This window comes from Scyliorhinus torazame, chromosome 5 (assembly GCF_047496885.1).
Source record: "Scyliorhinus torazame isolate Kashiwa2021f chromosome 5, sScyTor2.1, whole genome shotgun sequence".
NCBI lineage: Eukaryota > Metazoa > Chordata > Chondrichthyes > Carcharhiniformes > Scyliorhinidae > Scyliorhinus > Scyliorhinus torazame.
The window spans coordinates 78,439,353-78,459,701 of record NC_092711.1 but is presented as its reverse complement, the minus strand read 5'-3'; the positions used below and the strand labels follow the sequence as shown (position 1 = coordinate 78,459,701).

The 20,349-nt window shown below is 46.1% G+C and overlaps 1 protein-coding gene and 1 long non-coding RNA gene across 4 annotated transcripts; one reads left to right on the top strand and one right to left on the bottom strand.

The window, feature by feature from the left end:
- Window positions 1-889: 889 nt before the first annotated feature.
- On the bottom strand, window positions 890-1,628 carry LOC140421467 (uncharacterized). The gene is made up of 2 exons (XR_011946801.1): window positions 1,502-1,628; window positions 890-1,361 (listed from the first exon to the last, which is right to left on the bottom strand). It is a non-coding gene; the product is annotated as an uncharacterized lncRNA (long non-coding RNA).
- A 7,396-nt stretch (window positions 1,629-9,024) lies between these two features.
- On the top strand, window positions 9,025-18,594 carry LOC140421434 (uncharacterized). 3 transcript variants are annotated; one of them, XM_072506141.1, is made up of 2 exons: window positions 9,025-9,114; window positions 13,261-18,594. In XM_072506141.1, exon 2 carries the CDS (start codon window positions 13,703-13,705, stop codon window positions 14,564-14,566), a length of 864 nt encoding a protein of 287 aa, XP_072362242.1. In that variant the 5' UTR covers window positions 9,025-9,114; window positions 13,261-13,702; the 3' UTR covers window positions 14,567-18,594. The 3 variants fall into 3 exon arrangements, with proteins under 3 accessions (XP_072362242.1, XP_072362241.1, XP_072362240.1); XM_072506140.1 differs by having other exon boundaries at window positions 9,025-9,162; XM_072506139.1 differs by having other exon boundaries at window positions 9,025-9,221.
- The last annotated feature ends 1,755 nt before the right edge of the window (window positions 18,595-20,349 follow it).

Genomic DNA, 20,349 nt, shown 5'->3' with positions numbered 1-20,349 from the left:
GAGCATGCGCTATCCACCAGAATGTTTGACACCTTCCACAACCAGTGGACACCTCAGCGGACAGAGTGTTTCAGAGACACTGGGAACAATATTCTGGTTCAGTTAGGAAGGTTCCCAACACTTTTGTTGGGACTTCTAGCTGATTTGGGTCTTTTATTTTGACTGGACCACATGCTTGGGAAAAGCAAGAGAGGAAAGAAGGTTCGATAGAAACTAGAATGATCTGTTGTGAATTTCTATCCTATTCTTAAAATGATAGTTTTTGTAAACTTCTTTTTCAGGCATTAGAACGGGAGGATTGGCAGCCTGGCAACTCGAACCAAATATAACATCGAGATCTGACAGTCACTCAATTCATTAGCATCTAAAACTGTCAATGTGCTTGTCTGTTCTGACTGTGGGAAGATATTTCAAACATCAGTGTGACTGGAAAAGCCCCGAGACACACACACACCTGAGTGGGAGTGATCCAGTGAACTGACTGTGGAAAGAGCTTTAACCAGTTACACAGCCTGAAAAATCATCTTGTTTCCTCTTGTGGGAGAGTCTAAGACCAAAGGGCATAATCTCAGAGTAAGGGATCTCAAATTTAGGACCGAGATGAGGAGACATTTCTTCTCTCAGAGGGCAGTGAATCTGGAATTCTTTAGCTGGCATTCTGTCTCTGGAGTTTACCAAAATAAGGCAAAGGTGAAGTTGGCTTTACCCGGATGGGCCGCTTGGTGGCGCAGTGGCGCTTTCACTGAGGGGCCATGAGTTCAGTAACATCCCAGACGGGACTGGTGAGAAATATCTGTCTGGGAAAGGGGAGAAAACTATATAATCGGGGAAATGGAGCGCTCCCGAAGGACCTTCGAGAAAGGAGTTCGGCAAAGTCTTATTTTCTTAATTTTTCATTCAATATTTATTACAATTTCAGAGAAAATATTACAGAAAAGCTTATTTTGAATTAACAAAAGGGAACATAATGATTGAGGGTCACACTGAGAACAGAACACATGCCCTCTGAGCTGCCAAATGTATGTACAACTGTAACAGACATCAGAAAGAGAGAACAGGAGCTCAACATAAAGGGAAGGCAACTGTTGTAAATAAGGTACGAGATAAGTTACTTATTTAGACATGACATTGAGAGAAATTATTAGCTACAATTACATTACAGCCAAAATTACCTCGTACATTTCAAACTGAAAAACAGAAATACTGTCCATGATTGTCTCAGTTACAGATGCAGAATAATAAACTGAGAGAATTTTACTGTGAGAGTCACCAAGAGGAGATATTGTATTTCTGTCACACGCACATCACAATAAATAGTTGAGGAAAATCTACAGCGTCCGAAAGTCAACCGATCACTTGATCTGTAAAAGAGAGAGAAAATGACGAAGCAGATGTTTATGATCTGGGACATTGATGTTTGAGTTTTTAATCAATCAAACATTTAGAGATTTTTGAAACGGCTTCTGTCAGTTTGAAGTGTGAGTGGATTGAATCTTCTCACCTTCACCAGAGTGACTGCAGCGCTGTAGGAAATGCTCAGGAAGAACAGGGTGATGAATGTGGAAGCGGTTGTCCAGATGTTCCCGTTATCATCCTCATAGTCTTCAGTCCAGGTGTGGTCTGTGGTATCTACGAGGATAGAGCAAATAAATATAATCAGATTGTTTATTAATCCAGGATATATTTTTAATATTCTCGCTTCATTTTCTCCCGCTGCTAATTCATTCTTTAATATATTTGTCATTGCATATCTACTGTTGAGTTTGTGACACTCAGAAATCGATCTCTGTGACTTGTTTCTTCCAAGTAAGGGGCAAGTTAGCGTGACCAATCCATCTCCCCTGCACATCTTTGGGTTGTGGGGTGAGACCCACGGGTCACGGAGAAACTCCACTGGGACAGAGACCCAGGAGCGGGATCAACCCCAGGTCCATGGTGGCGCGAGGCAGCAGTGCTAACCACTATGCCACCGTGCCGCCATTGCCTGCCGTTTGTGTTTGTTCTTTATCTTTTGTGTCTGTGTAGATGCGAAATTCGTGTTTTGCTTTACTCTTCTTTTGTGTGTCCCGATGTCTTTGTAAGTGTCATTGTGTGTGTTCATGTGTCAATGAGTATTGATCTGTGTATTTGTGTGTCAGCGCCTGTCTGTGAACTTTGTTTATCTTCTGTTAATCTGTATGTATGAGTGTTTTATTGTGTGTGTTTGTGTGTTGAAGTCTATGTTTATATATTAATCCCTACTGTATATAAGTTTATACTTCACTGCCCAGTAATGAAAGTGTTAATGTGTCTTTATACGTTCAACATGCATGTCAGTGTCTTAATGTTTGTGTCTGGATAAATGCGTTTGTGTGTTTGTTGATGCGTGTGTTTCATCATAGAATCATTATCGTAAAATCCCTACTGTTCCGAACGAGGCCATTCGGCCCATTCAGTCTGCACCGACCCTCCGAAAGAGCACTCTACCTGGACGCATGCCCCTGCCCTATCTCCAGAACCTCGTAACCCCACCTAACGTTGTGGGCACTAAGGGGTAATATAGCATGGCCAATCCACCTAACCTGCACATCCTTGGACTGTGGGAGGAAACCGGAGCACGCGGAGGAAACACGGACACGGGACAATGTGGAAACTCCACACCGACAATCCCCCAAGGCTGGAATTGAACCCGGGTTTCGGGCGCTGTGAGGCAGCAGTGCTATTTATGCGCTGATGGTTGTGTATAACTATCTATTGATGTGTATTGACGACTCTCTGTGTATTCATGTGTGTTCGTGTTAATGAGTGTAAGTGTATGCGAATATGTGTCCACCTGATTAGTGTGCTAACGTGGATTATTGTCTCTGTTTGAATGGAAATATTTCTGTCATCGTGAAATTCTGCTAATGTACATGTTATTGGTTATATTTGTGTTCCATATTCTTCTGTCAATCTGCTTGTCTCGTTTCATATGTTTGTGTATCTGTGTGGACATGTGGTTGTATGTGTCTGTGTACATTTGTGTACCCGCTTGTGTGTGTGGATGTGTGTGTGTATGTGCACGTGTGTCTGTGTGTATAAACATGTGCTTTCTTGTGTTTAGGTGCATGTTTGTGAATTTTTGCGTGTGTTTTTGTGTCAAAATATGTGTGGTTCGTTATGCCTGGGTGTATGTTTATGCATGTGTTTCTATGTGTGTCTATGTGTGTGTTTGTGACTACGTGTGAGCGTGTGTGGGTCTGTGTGCATGTATGTGTAGTGTTTGTGTCTTAATCTGTCTGTGTATTTGTATCAGCTGCCTGTAGCGTTGCCATTTGTGGGTATTATTGATACCGATGTAGAATATGTTGAACTTTCTGCTTATAAATGTGTTTTCTGTGAGTTGCAAGCTGACATCAGGTGACCGAATGCAAAAATACAAGGAGGTGCCTCAGGAGAGAACAGTGAAAACCCAGGGAGAATTCAATCACCAGTCTGGATTTGGATTATGGGGAATCGGTTTTAGCATACTGATAAGACGAACAAGAGTGCTAAAACAATGATGTTGCACAAATAGATACTTTCAGACATCTTTATCATTATGGCCTTTTAAACCCTTCAGCCAGTAAGCTACATGCCGTCTTGTAATGTCAGTAACTGAGTTCTTAGTCTAGAGAACCGTTTACTTCCAAACTCCCTGCTTGGGGACTGGGAAGATATTGAGTTAATAATCTCCCTCTCTCTGGTCAGCTCAGCAAATTGCCTTTGGGTTCTCCCTGCTGGAGGTGGAGATACAGAAAGTTCACTCATCACCTTCCTCCTCTTTTGGTCGGGAAAGTGGAGGTAAAATGGGTCAGTATTGCCCCTTTGCTCTCTTTGTTGGGGAAGTGTGGGTACAGTGGATTAAATAATGCCCACCCACCTCTCTTTGTTGGGGAAGTGGGGAGACAGTGGATTAACAATTTCCCTTTCCCCTCTCTTTGACTAGGGATTATTGGTCTGTGTTTCTGTGTGACCCTCAATTCAGTTCCCAATGGGTGTGATGCAGCAACTTAAAGCTGACATTAATTTTAATGGGATGGACAATGAGAGAAGCAGGAACACCGAGATCTAAATATGATGTGTGTGTGTGTCTGAAATGGGAAAGTATCCTATTTCTCCTCAGCGGGAGGAAAGTCAATGAAGATATTTTGCTGAATCCTGGAATGAATGAGTTTTGCTCTGTCTCTAACCCAGGGTGTATCTGAGCTGGGAGCACTGGTTGTATGAGACTTGGGGACCAGACCTGTAGAAATCCGGGTCTCATTGAACAGATCTGACCTTAGCAAAGTAGAAGCTCCATTAATTAAGTGGCTGTGCATTTAAATCACAATTGGAGGAAAAAACCTTTATTATTTTTATTTTAGTTGCAAATATAACCAATAGATACTCATTGACATGAATTAACGGTGTCCATCAGAGCGAGGGAAATGTTCACAAAACTGGGTTTACCGCTGGATTTATCAACCGTTCTGTTGATGATCTTCAAGGGGATGGCTTCATGTCCCACCACACAGGAGCAAGAAGCGTCGCTGGCCCACTCCTCCGCTGCAATGGATAACAGGCTGTACATGAAGAAGGAGCTATTGCCGTTCTCCGCCATCACCTCGGTGTTCTTGTAGTTCCCGGGATTCACCGGCTTGTCATTGACGGTCCACTTGACGAAGATCTCTCGGGGGGAGAAACCTCTCACGAAGCAGCTGAGGGAGATGAATCTCTGAGCGGAGACGTCTTCAGCCGAGGGCAGGAGGACAGAGACGGACGGTTCCCGCGGATGGGGATCGGCAGAAAATGTACAATAAATGTCAATAAAATGGGGAATTCCGGAGACAATGGAACCGCGGGTTAGATGTGGGAGAAATGTGTTTTTTGTTCGATTTTAAAGGTTTCCATTTGTTTGGGATCTGTCCGGTTTCCCAGCTCGGAGCTGAGGTGGACACAAGCCTTTACCCTGAGAATTTACGGTTATTGGATTCGAAAGTTTCAGAAAGTGTACAGCAGGGAAACAGGCCATTCGGCCCGCCTGTTCTGTGCTGGTGTACAAACTCCACCCCAGGCTCCTCCCACCTTACCCCAAGAGGATTGGGAAGAACACCCTTATTGAAAAGGGAGGGAATCAAAAACAGGTAACTATAGGCCAGGGACATTAACAGCTGAGCATTTAAGCATACAGAGTGTAATCAAGCTGGGTCTGCCCGGCTTCGTGAAGGGTAAATCATGCCTGACAAATGTATTCCAATTGTTTGAGGTGATAACGAGAAGGCGAGAGAGAGGGGGACCAGTAGATGTGATATACATGAATTTCAAAACTGTGTTTAATAAGTGAATGTACTATTGCCATGGCTGCAGATACAAAAATAGAAAGGCAAGTGGTGAGGATTACAGAATATCCACAGAGGGACAGAGACAGCGTAACTTACTGAGTAAAAACTTGGCAGATGAAACATTATGTCGGAAAATGTGAGGTTAGACACTTTGGTAGGAGGAAGAACATAACGGAATATTATTTAGATGGAGAAAGACTGTAGAAAGCTAAAGGAACGGGGGAATTGGGGGTCCTCGTGCAGAAACCACACAAAGCAAGTTCTGCAGGTAATATGGAGACAAATTGAATGTTGACATTTATTTCAAAGGGAATAGAATATAAACATGGGGAAGTCGAGCTAAAACTATACAAGGCATTAGTTAGACTGCACCTGGTATACTTTGAATAGTTTTGGTGCCCTTATCTAAGGAAGACAATTGGTTTTGAAGGCAGTCCAGAGAAGGATCACAAGGTTGATCCCGAGTATGGAGGGATTTTCTTATGGGGAGAGGTTAAGTAGGCTGGGTTTTACTTATTGGAGTTTAGAGGAATGAAGGCAGCCGAATCGAGACATGAAAGATTCTCAGAGAGCTTCTTAGGAGGTTGTTTTCCCTTGTGGGATTTCTGTTTATTTTTCAATGCCTGCCGATTTTCCTGCCAAAAGCTTTTTTCAAAGAGATTGAGGGAAGGATTACTTTGTTCATATGGGGAGGGAAGGTGGCCAGAGTTAGAAAGGTGCTGCTACAGAGGGGAAGGCAGGCAGGGGGTTTGGGTCTTCCGAACCTGATGTATTACTACTAGGCGGCGAATGTGGAGAAGGTGCGGAGCTGGGTCAGTGGGGTTGATTCCCAGTGGGTCAGAATGGACGAATGGAGGAGCGTTTGTGCAGGGGGTCCGGATTGAAAGCACTAGCATCAGCGCCGCTCCCGATGGCCCCGGGGAAATACTCAGGGAGTCCCGTAATAATAGCTTCATTGAGAATTTGGAGGCAGTTTCGCCAACACTTCGGGTTGGGGGCAGGGTCAAGGGAAATGCCGATTCAGGGAAAACACAGATTTGAGCCAGGGAAGTGGGATGGAAATTTTCGGAAATGGGAGGAGAAGGGGATTAAGATGCTAAAAGATTTGTTTCTGAAGGGTCGGTTTGCAAGTTTGAAGGAGCTGGAAGCGAAGTATGGGCTGGAGCAAGGGGAAATGTTTAGATACATGCATGTTCGGGATTTTGCCAGAAAGGAGATACAGAGCTTCCCGGTGGAGCAGGTCTCCACATTGCTGGAGGAGGTGCCGATGACAGGGGGACTGGAGAAGGGGATAGTGTCGGCGGTTTACAGGGCTATTTTGGAAGAGGAGAAGGCACCACTGGAAGGGATCAAAGCAAAGTGGGAGGAAGAGTTGGGCGAGCATATGGAGGAGGGGTTCTGATGTGAGGTGCTCCGGAGAGAGAATGCCTCCACCTCATGCGCAAGTTTGGGGCTGGTGCAGCTGAAGGTGGTATACAGAGCACACCCCACGAGGGCGAGAATGAGCCAATTCTTTGAAGGAGTAGAAGATGTGTGTGAACGTTGCGGGCGGGCGGGGGAGGGGGGGGGGGGGGAGGGGGGGGGCTGCTAATCATGTTCATATGTTTTGGTCCTGTCCAAAGCTAGAGGAGTATTGGAAGGAGGATTTTAGGATAATTTCTAAAGTGATGCACGTGAAACTGGCCCCTATTCGGGGTGTCGGACCACCTAGGGTTGGAAACGCGTGCGGAGGCAGATGTTGTAGCCTTCGCCTTGTTGATCACCCGAAGGCGGATCCTGATAGGTTGGAGAGCAACCGTTCCACCCTGTGCCCTGGCGTGATGGGGGACCTATTGGAATTATTGACTCTTGAGAAGGTTAAGTTTGAAGTGAGGGGAAGGATGAAGGGGTTCTACAATTCATGGGCATTATTCATTATGCACTTTCAAGAAGGTGATAACATAGAACATTAGTTGGGGCGGGTGGGTGGGAGGGTTGGGGGGAGGGTGTGTGTGTGTGTTAATGGCGACTATGGGTGATTCCTAATTCCTTTTTGTCATTTGTTTGTGTGAACATGCGGGCTAATGTTTGGGGTTTGGTGGGAGGATGGGATCGTTGTTATTGATATGGGGATTGACATATTTGTTACTGATTATTGTTTATTGTTGGTGGGTGTAAGTTTGGGAGAAAATGTGAAAAAGGAGGAGAATAGAAAAAATATTTTTAATTTTTTTAATAAACAGTGCCAGTGACTGTGAAAGACCCCTAGACGCTACATTCCGGTGCCTGTTTGGGTACACAGAGGGAGAATTCAGAATGTCCATATTACCTAACAGCACGTTTCGGGACATGTGGGAGGAAACCGGAGCACCCAGAGGAAAACCCACGCAGACACGGGGAGAACGTGCAGACTCCACAGACAGTGACCCAAGCTGGGAATCGAACCTGGGACCCTGGAGCTGTGAAGCAGCAGTGCTATACACTGTGCTACCATGCCTCCGATCCCACCCAGCGACAATGCACTGTTTTAATCAGACCCAAGAGTAGATTCAAGATGTCACGCTCAGCACAAGGATACTAGATATTATAGACTGTAAGATCCACAAACTCTGCCAAGATGGCTGCAACTTAACAGGTTATTATGGACATTAAACTGTGGGCAACATTCGATTCTGTGACCAATATTTAGTTAACACGGATCTGAGTAAGGAAACTTTGCAGCCACCTGTGAAGCTTAAATGTCTCGTTGTGTCAGGATGAACAAGCATTTGAGGAATATGAAATCTCGGGACTGTTGGTCTCCAAGTGTCATATTGAACACAGGAGAATGAGCTCGAATTGGGGCAGAGATAAGCGTGAGTGAGCATCGTAAACTGCTATTGTATCGCGGTGTTCTGGGTCTGAGTTTTAACCCTGCAGTTAATAGTCAGGGATGCAGTATAATAAACCCTGAACAAAGCAAATGTGTGTGTGAGAAGCATCTGAAGTACCAGGAACCAGCTGAAACAGCAGAGCTGAATGTCTCCCACTGCAGCCACAGTACTGTACTTATTCCAGCTTCCAAGGCCACCTGAGAACCAACCTCCTGGCTATTCACCTACAAGAAGCTTCAGAGACTCATGAGAATTATTTGTTTCTAAACATGCTTCACTCCAACTAAAGGACCTGCTCAACAAGAAGACAGTAGACCTGCAGAGATATAAAGACTGCAGTCTCCATTCCATTTTCATCATTACAGCTTCAACTTGATCTGTACCTAATTTCTGTGCATGTGTCAGTGAGTGTGAAAGAGACGAGAGACTGAGATGTTCAAACATCCAGGGAAATTGTGTGACAATAAATAACCATCTTCGGTTTAAAAATCACCAGTAAGCCTGCTGCTGAAATGTATTTTAAATAAAGAAAAATCACCCAGAGGGTAAGAAAATATCACACAAACATCCTGATAATGGAGTGGAAAGGAGCACGAATTATAATCAAACGCTGTATAACCCCTTCAGGTAGCTATATAGAGGCTGCTGTCTCTCACACTGAATGTCTCCATGCTCCACGGGACCCCCAGGCCACAAACATCAGCTTCAGCCCAGGCGTGGGTGAAACTTTTTAAAAACAAGTTCACCGGCACTGGGACCCAGCTGGGATCAGAAACCTTGTTCCCCCCCCCCCCCCCCCCCCCCCCCCCCAATAAGCTATTGCGTCACCAAGACGCCAGCGCATGCGCTCTGCTTCCCCAAGATGGCGGCTGTGAACCAGGGCCTGGTCCCGGGAGAGAGCTGACCGGCGGTGATGTGACCTGAGGATCACCACACCTCAGGCAAGGGGCCAGGTTGGGAAGGCGGTGCCTTCAGGAATAACTGGGAAGGTGATGTTTGGTCAGTTGCTGCAGTCTGTGTAGTGAAGGTGCTGTCACAGTGGTGTGAGGTGAGGAAGTACAGGATTATCACCCAGCAATGATCAATTAAGGGGAATGTAAATCCAGCTCAGGCTGCTTTCAGATTGGAAAGGGAGCTAAGGTGTGTCCTCAGAGCTGGTGGTGAAAGCTGCAGCGGGTGAAAGAGTGGCTAAGGAAAATATTGGTCCTTTAGAGGATGAGAAGGGAGATTTAATAATGGGAGATGAGGAAATGGCTGAGGAACTGAACAGGTTTTTTGGGTCGGTCTTCACAGTGGAAGACACAAATAACATGCCAGTGACTGATGGAAATGAGGCTATGACAGGTGTGGACCTTGAGAGGATTGTTTTCACCAAGGAGGTTGTGATGGGCAAGCTAATGGGGCTAAAGGTAGCCAAGTCTCCTGGACCTGATGGAATGCATCACAGAGTGCTAAAAGAGATGGCTAGGGAAATTGCAAATGCACTAGTGATAATTTACCAAATTCACTAGACTCTGGGGTGGTCCCGGCGGATTGGAAATTAGCAAATGTGACACCACTGCTTAAAAAAGGAGGTAGGCAGAAAGCAGGTAATTATAGGCCAGTGAGCTTAACTTCGGTAGTAGGGAAGATGCTGGAATCTATCATCAAGGAAGAAATGGCGAGGCATCTGGATGGAAATTGTCCCATTGGGCAGACGCAGCATGGGTTCATAAAGGGCAGGTCGTGCCTAACTAATTTAGTGGAATTGTTTGAGGACATTAACAGCGCGGTAGATAACGGGGAGCCAATGGATGTGGTATATCTGGATTTCCAGAAAGCCTTTGACAAGGTGCCACACAAAAGGTTGTTGCACAAGATAAAGATGCATGGCATTAAGGGGAAAGTAGTAGCATGGATAGAGGATTGGTTAATTAATAGAAAGCAAAGAGTGGGGGTTAATGGGTGTTTCTCTGGTTGGCAATCAGTAGCTAGTGGTGTCCCTCAGGGATCAGTGTTGGGCCCACAACTGTTCACAATTTGCATAGATGATTTGGAGTTGGGGACCAACGGCAATGTGTCTAAGTTTGCAGACGACACTAAGATAAGTGGTAAAGCAAAAAGTGCAGAGGATACTGGAAGTCTGCAGAGGGATTTGGATAGGCTAAGTGAATGGGCTAGGGTCTGGCAGATGGAATACAATGTTGACAAATGTGAGGTTATCCATTTTGGTAGGAATAACAGCAAAAGGGATTATTATTTAAATGATAAAATATTAAAACATGCTGCTGTGCAGAGAGACCTGGGTGTGCTAGTGCATGAGTCGCAAAAAGTTGGTTTTCAGGTGCAACAGGTGATTAAGAAGGCAAATGGAATTTTGTCCTTCATTGCTAGAGGGATGGAGTTTAAGACTAGGGCGGTTCTGCTGCAATTGTATAAGGTGTTAGTGTGGCCACACCTAGAGTATTGTGTTCAGTTTTGGTCTCCTTACTTGAGAAAGGACGTACTGGCACTGGAGGGTGTGCAGAGGAGATTCACTAGGTTAATCCCAGAGCTGAAGGGGTTGGATTACGAGGAGAGGTTGAGTAGACTGGGACTGTACTCGTTGGAAGTTAGAAGGATGAGGGGGGATCTTATAGAAACATATAAGATTATGAAGGGAATAGATAGGATAGATGCGGGCAGGTTGTTTCCACTGGCGGGTGAAAGCAGAACTAGGGGGTATAGCCTCAAAATAAGGGGAAGTAGATTTAGGACTGAGTTTAGGAGGAACTTCTTCACCCAAAGGGTTGTGAATCTATGGAATTCCTTGCCCAGTGAAGCAGTAGAGGCTCCTTCATTCAATGTTTTTAAGATAAAGATAGATAGTTTTTTTGAAGAATAAAGGGATTAAGGGTTCTGGTGTTCGGGCCGGAAAGTGGAGCTGAGTCCACAAAAGATCAGCCATGATCTCATTGAATGGTGGTGCAGGCTCGAGGTGCCAGATGGCCTACTCCTGCTCCTAGTTCTTATGTTCTTATGAATGTTGTGGCTTTGGCAGTTTCTCTATAATGTCATTCCCTCGCTCCCTCTACCACCGCTATCTTTAGAGTCAGAGAGTTTTACAGCACGGAAATAGGCCCTTCAGCGCATTCATAATAATCTTTATTATTGTCACAAGTAGGCTGACATTAACACTGCAATTAAGTTATTGTGAAAATCCCCTAGTCACCACACTCCGGCGCCTGTTCGGGCACACTGAATGTCCCATTCCTCCCACAAACACGTCTTTTGGGACTTGTGGAAGTCCTCCAACCACTGGGAGGAGACCGGAGCACCCGGGGGAAACCCACATAGTCACAGGGAGAATGTGCAGACTCTGCACATACAGACTGGGAATTGAACCTGGGTCCCTGACGCTGTGAAGCAACAGTGTTAGCCACTGTGCTACCGTGGCACCCAACATGGCAGCCAGTCCTCGAATAACCTAACGGGAGCCTTAGCCTCCACATCTTCTGACAGGCCGACGACTCGTATGTTCTTTCTCTGACCCTCGGTCCTCCAAGTCCTCCAGGACCTCCGAAAGCCACTTGGTTGGTCTTCAAAGGATTGCATTTTGACAGAGGCATCTTGCTGAACGTTCAGGATTCTCTCCTCCGCTTCATCAAGTCTCTTTTTTTTTCTTTAAAAAAAAAAATTTTGAGTACCCAATTCATTTTTTCCAATTAAGGGGCAATTTAGCGTGGCCAATCCACCCACCCTGCACATCTTTGGGTTGTGGATGCGAAACCCACGCAAACACGGGGAGAATGTGCAAACTCCACACGGACAGTGACCCAGAGCTGGGATAGAACCTGGGACCTCGGCACCGTGAGGCAGCAGTGCTACCCACTGCGCCGCCCAGATCATCGAGCCTCTTCATGGCGTTTTGCCGCTGGTCCTCATGAGCTCACAGATATTGAGTCAGCACACTCCGCCTCTGGTCAGTAACATGGATAATGCCGGCAGTCATTATTTTCGCCGCCTCCATGAGAACCCCGGAGAGCGCGGGATCGAGAAACCTACTGAGGGTCAGGCCGCCATGTTGAAAAGGTGGCTCCACTCCCGCTGAATCCACCTGCGCTGTTTTGTCAACAGATTTCTTCACTTTATTTGGCATAATCCTACCAAACTGAACCCTGACGTCTTCCAGGGACATGATAACAATATTAATTTAAAGATCAGATTATAGGTGAGTGGCACCAAAACCTGCGGAAAAGCAGCTACTCCCGCACCACATGCCCGACGCCCTGGCAGAGACAGATTTCTGATCGATGAGGATGCCGAGGGTTATGGGGAACTGGTAGGTAAATGGAGAGAAAGCTGAGATGAGGAGGGATTTATTTTCTCGAGGATGTGTGGAAGCTTTGAAATTCTGTACCCCAGAGGATTTACAGTGCAGAAGGAGTCCATTCGGCCCGTCGAGTCTGCACCGCCCTTGGAAAGAGCACCCTACTTAAGCCCAAGCTTCCACCCGATCCCCGTAACCCAGTAACACCACCTAACCTTTTTGGACACTAAGGGCAATTTAGCATGGCCAATCGACCTAACCTGCACATCTTTGGACTGTGGTAGGAAACCGGAGCACCCGGAGGAAACCCACACACACACGGGGAGGATGTGCAGACTCCGCACAGACAGTGAACCAAGCTGGGAATCGAACCTGGGACCCTGGAGCTGTGAAGCAATTGTGCCAACCACTGTGCTACCCAACTGTGCTACCCAACTGTGCTAACCATTGTGAAATGAGGGATAATGTGGGAAAACGGTGCTGAGGTAGATCAGCCAATGATCCCATTGAATGGTTCAGGCTCAATGGGCCGAATGGCCGACTGCAGCTCATATTTGTTGTGATCTCCTGGACAGGAAGCTGTGAGCTGTCAATCAGCCTGAATCAGCACCTTCAGGAGAATAGGGAGGGTGAATATTAGATACAGCAGAGTGAGAATAGAGGGAGAGTGTGTGGGATGGAGATTTACAGCTTTTGGGGAATAAGAGAGAGGAAAAGATGTGACATAGAAACTAGAATAGTCTGTTCTGAGTTTCTATCCTGTACTGACAGTGATGAATTTTGTAAATTGTTTTTCCAGGATATTAGACGAGGAGGAATTACAGACCGATATCTCAGACGTTACGTCTCACTCTGACAGAGTCACTCGATTCCCTGGAACCTGAATATCATCAGCCTTTGAACCGAGAAGGAGAAATGTTTGCCCGAACTGTCAGCTAAAGATATCAAACATCAGTGTGACTGGAAAAGCCCCGAGACCCACACAACACACACCCGAGTGAGAGTGTTCCAGTGAACTGACTGTGGAAACATCAGTGTGACTGGAAAAGCACCAAGACCCACACAACACACACCCGAGTGAGAGTGTTCCAGTGAACTGACTGTGGAAAGAGCTTCAACCAGTTACACAGCCTGAAAAACATAACAATATTCAGAGTGGGGAGAGACCGTACACGTGTTGTGTCTCTGGACAAGGCTTCAACTGATTGTCCCGCCTAGAGAGACATGAAGAGACCCAAAACATGGAGAAACCGTGGAAATGTGGGGACTGTGGGAAGGGATTCAAAGCCCCGTCAAAGGTGGAAACTCATCGACGTAGTCACACTGGAGAGAGGCCATTCACCTGCTCTCAGTGTGGGAAGGGATTCAGTGATTCATCCACCCTGCGGACACACCAGCGAGTTCACACTGGGGAGAGGCCGTTCACCTGCTCTCAGTGTGGGAAAGGATTCACTCAGTTATCCAACCTGCAGACACACCAGCGAGTTCACACTGGAGAGAGGCCATTCACCTGCTCTCAGTGTGGGAAGGGATTCAGTGATTCATCCACCCTGCGGAGACACCAGCGAGTTCACACTGGGGTGAGGCCGTTCTGCTCTCAATGTGGGAAGGGATTCAGTGATTCATCCAACCTGCGGACACACCAGCGAGTTCACACTGGGGAGACGCCATTCACCTGCTCTCAGTGTGGGAAAGGATTTACTCGAGTATCCAAACTACAGACACATCAGCGAGTTCACACTGGGGAGAGGCCATTCACCTGCTCTCAGTGTGGGAAGGGATTCAGTGATTCATCCAACCTGCAGTCACACCACCGGGTTCACACTGGGGAGAGGCCATTCACCTGCTCTCAGTGTGGGAAGGGATTTACTCAATTACCCAACCTGCAGACACACCAGCGAGTTCACACTGGGGAGAGGCCATTCACCTGCTCTCAGTGTGGGAAGGGATTTACTCAATTATCCACCATGCAGAGACACCAGCGAGTTCACACTGGGGAGAGGCCATTCACCTGCTCCCAATGTGGGAAGGGATTTATTGATTCCTCCAACCTGCGGAAACATCAGCGAGTTCACACTGGGGAGAGGCCATCCACGTGCTCTTAGTGTGGGAAAGGATTTACTCAATTACCTCAACTGCGGAGACACCAGGGAGTTCACACTCAGAGCAGCCGTCTCGAAGGTCAACCCACGGAAAGCCACTGGCCCGGATGGGGTACCTGGATGAGCACTTCAACCTCTCTTTACAATAATCTGAGGTCCCTATCTGCTTCAAGAAGACGACCATCATCCCTGTACCTCAACAAAGCAAAGCAGCGTGCCGAAATGACTATTGTCCAGTGGCTCTGACATCCATCATGATGAAGTGCTTCGAAAGGTTAGTCATGGCACGAATCAACTCCAGCCTCCCGGATTGCCTTGATCCACTACAGTTCGCCTACCGCTACAACAGGTCCACAGCAGATACCATCTCCATGGCCCTGCACTCTACCCTGGAACACCTAGATAACAAAGGCACCTATGTCAGACTCCTATTTATCGACTACAGCTCAGCCTTCAACACCATCATTCCTACAAAACTCCTCTTCAAACTTCATGGCCTTGGCCTCGGCTCCTCCCTCTGCAACTGGATCCTGAACTTTCTAACCCACAGGCCACAATCAGTAAGGATAGGCAACAACACCTCCTCCACGATCATCCTCAATACTGGTGCCCCACAAGGCTGTGTCCTCAGCCCCCTACTATACTCCTTATACACCGATGACTGTGTGGATAAATTCCCCACCAACTCGATTTTCAAATTTGCTGATGACACCACCGTAGTAGGTCGGATGACGAGACAGAGTATAGGAATGAGATAGAGAATCTGGTGAACTGGTGCGATGACAATAATCTCTAGCTCAATGTCAACAAAACAAATTAGATTGTCATCGACTTCAGGAAGCGTAGTGGAGAACTTGCCCCTCTCTACATCAATGGGAATGAAATAGAAAGGGTCGAGAGCTTCAAGTATTTAGGTGTACAGATCACCAGCAACCTGTCCTGGTCCCCCATGCTGACACTCTAGTTAAGAAAGCCCACCAACTTTCTCAGAAGACTAAGGAAATTTGGCATGTCAGCTATGACTCTCACCAACTTCTACAGATGCACCATAGAAAGCATTCTTTCTGGTTGTATCACAGCCTGGTATGGAGTCTGCTCTGCCCAAGACCGCAGTAAACTACAAAAGGAAGTGAATGAAGCTCAATCCATCACGCAAACCAGTCTCCCATCCATTGACTCTATCTATAATTCCCGCTGCCTTGGAAAGGCAGCCAGCATAATTAAGGACCCCATGCACCCCGGATATAGTCTCTTCCACCTTCTTCCGTCAGGAAAAAGAGACCAAAGTTTGAGGTCACGTACCAAACGACTCAAGAGCAGCTTCTTCCCTACTGCTATCAGACTTTTGAATGGACCTACGTTGCATTAAGTTGATCTTTTCTCTACACCTTGCTATAACTGTAACATTATATTCTGTAGTCTCTCCTTCCTTCGCTATGTACGGTATGCATTGTTTGTACAGTATGCAAGAAGCAATACGTTTCACTGTATACTAATACATGTGACAATAATAAATCAAATCAAAAACTGGGGAGAGGCCATTCACCTGCTCTCAGTGTGGGAAAGGATTTACTCGAGTATTCAACCTGCAGTCACACCAGCGAGTTCACACTGGGGAGACGCCGTCCACCTGCTCTCGGTGTCGGAAGAGTTTCACTCGGTTATCTCACCTGCGGACACACCAGGGAGTTCACACTAAGGAGACGCCGTCCACCTCTCAATGTGAGACGGGATTGCATGTTTCATCGCACCTGCTGTGACACCAACAATTTCACAATCGATTACAGGAGTTGGATTCTGCTGTTATTGTTTCTGCTCTACATCCAGGACTGCATTTTGTTCATTCTGACAGGTGGTCAGTGGGGATGGTCGGAGGGTTTCTTTCTGCTGGACTGGTCAGTCTCACCACTTTGCCTCCAGTGGGCTGATGCTCTTTGAGCCTTGTTGCTAATAACTGGCTTCAAATTGTACAAGGGTCACAGAGTGAAAGGGTGTTTGGAAGCTTGAAGATAGTTAGTTTCCATTTCTGTTTCAAACCCCCCCAACGCATGCCACATTGCCATGGAAATGGGCCCTGGTGGTTACATCGTTCTTTTGTTTAATTTATCTGGGTGTTCCTCACAGAAAAAATCTATCAGGGTATGAGGGGCAAGTTGTCTTGAGATGGAGTGGGAAACTGATTGGTACAGGGAATACCTAATATTTAAGGAATTATTACATATTTATCAGGAAGTCGGTTAGATCAGTTGGGCTGGGCGGCTGGTTTGTGATGCAGAGCAAGGCCAACATTGAGGATTCAACTCCCGTACTGGCTGAGTTTATTCATGAAGGCCCCGCCTTCTCAACCAGGCCCCTCGCCTGAGGTGTGCTGACCCTCAGGTTAAATCACCTCCAGTCAGCTCTCTCTCTGTCAAAGGGGAGAGCAGCCTAAGGTCCTCTGGGATTTTTTCGACTTTTATTTCACATGTATAGAACAAATATAGATTCCTTTAAGAAACAAAAATCCATCAGGAAAAGTGATGTAACCGTGGCTAACAAGAAAAGTTAAAGATTCCATGAGATCCATTAGAATTCAGCAAAGGAGGACCAAGAAACTGATGGGAGCAAACTGGCGAGAAACATAAAAAACAACTGGAAAAGCTTCTACAGGAATGTGAAAAGGAAAAGATTAGCGAAGACCAATGTGGGTCCATTCCAGGCAGAGACAGGAGAGTTTATAATGGGGAGTAAGGAAATGGCAGAGAAACTAAACAATGTGTGTCTGTCTTCACAGAGGAAGATACAGAAATTGTCCCCAAAACACCAGAGAACCAAGGGACTGGCAGAGATTATTGGTGAAAAAGTAGCACTGGAGAAATTAATGGGGTTGAAAGTGAATAAATCCCCAAAAGCTGATGATCCACATCCCAGAGTGTTGAACGAGGTGGCTGTAGCGATCTCTATTCCTCATTCTAAATTCTCCTGACTCTATCTGGAACGGACAAACCTTTTGTCTGAGCAAAATGTTTCCTTTTTACGTAGCCACAGAAGCTTTTACAGTCCATTTTAATGTATTTTGCCAGTTCACATTCTATTCTATTCTCCCTTTTTTCCCTCAGTGTCTTGGTTGAAGAACGGAAGTAAATCCTCGGGAATGAATGATCACTTTGGACAGGTCCTGAGACAATTCAGTTTCAACTTCCAGGACAGAGTAACTATAATCTTGGAGTGTGATTGTAGGTTATGTAAAAGGACAAAGTTCTAATTTAAAGTTTAATGTGTAGGTTTCTGAGTTTAAGTAGCTTCTAGTTTGTTTGTTTGTTGTATTAAAAGTCACGTCATGTGATCCTTTAATTTGTTGACTGGGAATTTGATTTTTTCTTAAGAAGTTGCTGACCTTTACGAAGATCCTAATCCACAGGTTTTGTATTCCTATTTGAGCCTCGGGCACCTTTCAGTCTCTATTGCTCGTGTCACTGACAGCCAGGTGATGGAGCTGAGGGCAGAATTTAGCTGAGAATAACGGGGCTTGTTCCCCAGGTGGGAAACTGCCATGGGCGTCGCTAATAGGGGCTGATTTAGCACCGGGCTAAAGAGCTGGCTTTTAAAGCAGACCAGGGCAGGCCAGCAGCACGGTTCAATTCCCGTACCAGCCTCCCCGAACAGGCGTCGGAATGTGGCGACTAGGGGCTTTTCACAGTAACTTCATTTGAAGCTACTGTTATTATGTGACAATAAGCAATTTTCATTTCATTTTTCATAATAGAGACAGGAAGGTGCTGGAAGACTGACTGAGAACTGCACCTCCAACGAATCAGGGTTCAGGGGAGGGTGACCGAGGGTGTCGGTGATTCAACCCCCAAGGTCCAGTGCCCCCATGTCCAAAGCAGGGAGTCACGTGAACAGGGTACAGAGAAGCCGAAGGGGAACCATTTGGGACCCGGAACATTGTGAACATCCTGTTACTCTGGTTGTCTTTGATCCTCAAGTAATTTTCTGTTTTTTTTTTAACCATGTTTCTGTTTCATCAATAAACTTATAACAGGAAAATATTTGAATTTGTTGGACTTTTCCTGAATAAATTTATTCACTTTTGGGAAAGTGGGTGAGAGGGGTTGACGAGCTCTTTAACAGAAAGTGAGTCCCTCTAAGGTAATTGGCAAAGGAGCCAGAGGGGTAGAGGAGATTTGATTTTTCTGTTGACAGTGTTTGAAAATGGGGTTCAGGGAATCAATCATGATTGACAAATTTGTCAAGGTTCTCTGAGGAAGTAACAAGGGATGTCAATAAAGGAGAACCTGTAGATGTGCTTTGTCTGGATTTCCAGAAGGTATTTCCCAAGGTGCCACATCAAAGGTTATTACACAAAATAAGAGCAGCAAATGAGCTGGGGTGGGGATGGACACAGGTGACGTTATGGAGATTCAAATATCTGGTATTAGTGATGGTGTGGATATGGGGTCAGAAACTCAACTTGGGGTCAATTCTTGGGGTCATGGTGGCACAGTGGGTTAGCACTGCGGCCTCACGGCGACGGGGTCCCAGGTTCGATCCCGGTTCTGGGTCACTGTCCATGTGGAGTTTGCATATTCTCCCCGTGTTTGTGTGGGTTTAGGGGCTGGTTTAGCTCAGGGCTAAATCGCTGGCTTTGAAAGCAGACCAAGGCAGGCCAGCAGCATGGTTCAATTCCCGTACCAGCCTCCCCAAACAGACGACGGAATGTGGCGGCTAGGGGCTTTTCACAGTAACTTCATTCGAAGCTTACTTGTGACAATAAGCAATTTCATTTTTCATTTCAATCTGATATGGAGATTGTGCAGAGTGTGGTTCAGCCTCAGACAGTTCCCAGGGAGAGGGATGGACTCGTGAGTTAGGGAATGGAATTTCTAATGGTGACTGAAGACAATGGCTTGGTCTTCCCAATTTTTAATTGGAGGAAAACCTTTCATCCAGTATTGGATGTGGGATAAGCAGTTTGATAATTTAGTAACAACGGAGGAATGGAGAGGAATGGTGGTGAGGTAGAGCTGGGTGTTGTCAGTGTCCATGTGAAAACTAACACGGTGCTTTGGGATGATATCACCTCGTGGCTGCTTGTAAATGGGAAGTAGGGGGGGCCGAGGATACAGCCTTGGGGGACGCCGAGTACAAGGACTTTGGAGAGGAAAGGGAGGTTGGAGATGTCTTGGAAATCTGTAAAGATGGTGGGGTCAAGTGTTCTGTTTCGGATGGGTGATGATGTTGCATTAAAGTGAGAAGGACAGAACCAAATGAGGGAAAACTGGAAACATATCAACTAACATAGAGAGGTTGGATGGTCAACTGTTTTGTGAGAATGGAGTCGAGGGAACAGAAGTTGGGTCTGATGGACAATATAAGCTCAGAGGGAGATAGAAGATTGGAGAGAAACTGGAGAAAGATCCGAGTTCAGGGCTCAGACGAGGAGGAACTTTAGATGTAGTTTGGTCTGGTGGGTTAGTGGAAGGGAGGGAAGCAGCAGAGGCAGCTGATCAGATTGCCTCAATCTCAGTGACAAAGGAACCCCAGGAACTCCACACACTTGTTGTCGGAGGTGAGGATGGATGAAACAGGGGGAGGGGGGACAACATTTCAAAAGGAAGAACTTTTGTTAGAAATATTTTAAAATACTTGATGCACATTGTTTCACGCAATGCTGATTTATTTGACTTTTACCTGGAATATTAACCCCTATAACTGAGCTGGAGTTTATTTACTGTTAACGGCACGGCCAGAAAGGAACTTTGAGACATTTGTCCTCAGTTTGTCTTTGCAATTTGTATAGCACA

Bases quoted from the DNA above. Each gene is read 5' to 3' on its own strand.
- LOC140421434 (XM_072506141.1), top strand. From the start codon at position 13,703: ATGGAGAAACCGTGGAAATGTGGGGACTGTGGGAAGGGATTCAAAGCC.